Source organism: Limulus polyphemus, unplaced genomic scaffold, assembly GCF_000517525.1.
Source record: "Limulus polyphemus unplaced genomic scaffold, Limulus_polyphemus-2.1.2 Scaffold4828, whole genome shotgun sequence".
Lineage (NCBI taxonomy): Eukaryota > Metazoa > Arthropoda > Merostomata > Xiphosura > Limulidae > Limulus > Limulus polyphemus.
The window spans coordinates 76,130-79,749 of record NW_013670438.1 but is presented as its reverse complement, the minus strand read 5'-3'; the positions used below and the strand labels follow the sequence as shown (position 1 = coordinate 79,749).

Genomic DNA, 3,620 nt, shown 5'->3' with positions numbered 1-3,620 from the left:
CGTGGTGGGCAGAGCACAGCTAGTCCTTTGTGTAGCTTTGTCCTTAACACATAAACTGATGTCTAACGTATGAAAACCAAGGAATAATCAGAACGGATTATTTTCAGGCTTATTTCGAAAAATATGATCAGTCAGAGCAGTAAAACGGATAACAAAGTTTAAATATTTCTTGTATGGTGAACATTATTTCAAGACGCTTAGCTGGAGTTTGGTGTTGCTAGTCTACTATTATTTTTAAGATAGCTTACAGCTTTTAGTGCTTATTTCGTTGTTAAACGAATAGCTACACAACGGGCTATCTGTGCTCTGCCAACTGCAGGTTTCGAAATCTGAATGAACCCTCAGACTTACAGCTGAGCCGCCTGAGAGTTGCTTCAGAGCTACTTTGATCTATATAGATGGTTTCTAATCTGTATTTTCAGAATATTTTTGTATTAAGTAATCTAAATTAGGGAGTTATTTAATAATACAACGAATTATTTGAGGAAATAACCTCAATACTGATATCGCATTAAGTTTTTGTTACTTGGAATGTTTCACGTGTATTTATAACATTTATTTGTTTCAGAGTGTTTCAGTATCGGTGTCAGTTCTCACCTTAACATTTATATCGGTAGACCGTTGGTACGCAATATGTTATCCTCTGCAATTCAAGAGCTCGACAACAAATGCCAAAGTCATAATAATATTTATCTGGACAATTTCATTCCTACTGGTTCTCCCGGACGCTATTGTTTTGAACACCCAAAAACATCTAAACATCAAAGTTGAAACTTATTACCTGACGGACTGCAGCTATACCTGGGACAGCCGTTACACCTGCGTCTATCAGATGTATATTTTCGTTGTTCTCTACATTCTCCCTTTCATTCTGATGTCAATCACTTACTCCCAGATTGCCAAAGTATTGTGGAATAAAGCCATTCCTGGTTCATCAGAGACCACCCTTCATCATCACACCAGAAGAGGTGAGTACAAATATAACTAGACCAAAACATGAATATCGTTTGTTCATTATAAACTACCCTTCATCAATACTTCACATAATATAATTCATTGTTGTATATAACCTGAAGTGACTTTGTGTCAGAATATAAAGTAGGCTTATTTTCCCTGTTCTTTTTTCTGTATTGTGTTCTTGGCATTTTATTTAAATAAAACACCAATAGAAACAGAAAGTCTTTCTTTCTGCCGGTGGCGTTTCCCCCTCCCCTCTTTGTTGACGTTCTGCGTTTCTGCTGTTTTCAGGAGGCTAACACACTGACAATCTCAGTCACGGGCTTAAAATAACTAATGTACAATACAACTGTTATGATTTGAACACCTTTAGGTGGCGAAGCGTGAATTTAATCTGTTACATTTCTCATAAGACGATAATATTAGGCTTAATCATATTTTCAAACCCTAAATTCTTTATTCAGTCTCTTGGGTTTTTTTCCGAGAAGAAGATAGAAGAAGAGGGTATGATAGTATTTCAACCACACTATGTCCACCATATCAATTACTTCTTGTGTCAACTCTAACTGACTGTAGTAGACAATATACGTTAAAAAAAACGTTGTTTTTTATGTGAGATTAGATGTGGTGACACCTTTTAACAATACAAATTAGTAGTGTTGCTATAAAGTTTGATTTTGACGCAAAACTACACAAGGGCTATCTGCGCTAGCCATCCCTAATTTAGCAGTATAAAATTAGAGGGAAGTTATCACCACCTACCGCCTACTCTGGGGCTACTCTTTTCCCAATGAATATTGGGATTAACCGTCACATTATAACGCCCCCACGGCTGAAAGGGCGAGCATGTTTGGTGGGACGGGGATTCGAACCCGCGACTCTCAGATTGAGAGTCAAGCGCCCTAACCACCTGACCATGTCGGTTATTATAAAATACCAGCGAAAGAATACAATAATATAGTTTACAGAAATATATTTTATGACGTATGATATCAAGAACAATATTGGCAGATACATCTACTTAAGTTCCAGTACAAAACCTTAAAACCTCAATATTTATGAAAAAAATTGTGTTTTTCCAGAATGAATCTTTTATTATTATAATATTTTGCTTTTACAGCTTCATCAGGAGCTATCGATATCCTACAAGTTCGCTAATCCGGTTGAAACAAAATTCAATAGCTTCTGAAGAAGCTGTAATGGTGAAATATTGATATAATAAAGATACATACATTATCTTGTTTACACTAATAAAAGCTTCAAGCAGTAAATGGAGTTTGGGTTAAACAAAGTTAAGAATGAAAATGTGTGTTTAATATTAAGCACAAAACGGCACAGGAATCGAACCCCGAAACTTAGCTTCAGAAACTCTGAAGATTAAAGCTGACACCAGAGTTGAGGCATGAACAAAAGAACAGTGTCAATAAACGCAAGTTAAAATTCATGTTATCAACGTGAACAGTAGTAAGTGAGAGTTCGAACACGAAAAACATAATTTACAAAAGCCATCCCACATATGTGTTAATGGACGAGATCTTAGCTCTATTAAGGGAGACCGTAGCTTTTCTCTGTCTCAGTTGTGAAAGGTAGTGAGATTGCGGTAATTCGTGTTTAGAAAACTTTGATTTTCTCACCCCACCCTACACACGCACACACAGGTCTGTCTTCCACGTGAAAAAGCACACTTTATTTTCTCACCGCTTTTCTAAAGACATGTTAAGAAACCTTAGAGGTAATGAACTGTATCTGTTTGTCATTTGAATTTCGTGCAGTCTTACTGAGAGCTACCTGCGCTAGCCATATCTAATTTAGAGTTGTTAGGCTGGAGCAATGTTTCTCAAATTTGGAGCCGCGGCCTTCTAGGGGCCGTTAAGCTTTTTCTGGGGGGCCGCCAAAAATGGGCCGAAAACAAAGACGCTGAGTTAATTTTAATTCTAAATATACAATAAGCCGATAAATATTATGTTAAATTAATTAAATGATACAGTGCGTTGAATGGAGATGTTATTGTTTTTACTGTGGCACTGTTGTTTAATCACCATTCTAAAGTTAAAATGTTGGGGGGGCCTCAAACGTTTTTATCCACATCAAGGTAGCCTCATACTAAAAAAGTTTGGGAACCACTGGACTAGAGAAAAGGCATGTAGTCAACGCCACCCACCGCAAACTCTTAAGCTACTCTTTTAATAACAAAAAGTGAGGTGAACTGTGACATTATAACGCCCCCACGGCTGAGAATGTTGGTGTCAGGATGCGAACCAGCGATCCGCAGATCGCTAGTCGAGCGCTCTAACTACCAGGTCACACCAGGCCCGAACGGTATCTGTAGATTGTTGTAATCTGTTTACCTGCCTCGTCTGAACAAATGAAGTAAAAGTTTGTTGAAAGTACTTTCAAAATAGCATGAAGATTTTTCGCGAGAATTAAGCAGATGAATGGAATTGTTAAAACGTTTGAGAAACAATTAGTATAGACATCTAAGAGCTACTAGGATGAGAAAGGGATGAAAATATAAATATAGTTGTGTATTTTGTGATAAACACACAAAGAAATACATCGGTATTCTTCCTACAAAATATTAGAAATCCCTTGTTATTTCCCCCCCCCCCCGGGGAAAAGGGGTATGTCTGGGGGCTTTCAACGCTTGGGACCAGGTTTCGGAA

At 37.5% G+C, this 3,620-nt stretch overlaps 1 protein-coding gene across 1 annotated transcript in view; it reads left to right on the top strand.

The window, feature by feature from the left end:
- The window catches only part of LOC106471741 (orexin receptor type 2-like), a gene marked incomplete at its 5' end in the record, with an annotated part of 19,722 nt that overhangs the window by 2,567 nt on the left and 13,535 nt on the right, over nucleotides 1-3,620 (top strand). Inside the window, one exon of the mRNA XM_022400350.1 lies at nucleotides 569-968. Coding sequence (XP_022256058.1) covers nucleotides 569-968 — 400 coding nt within the window. The remainder of the gene's footprint in view (nucleotides 1-568; nucleotides 969-3,620) is intronic.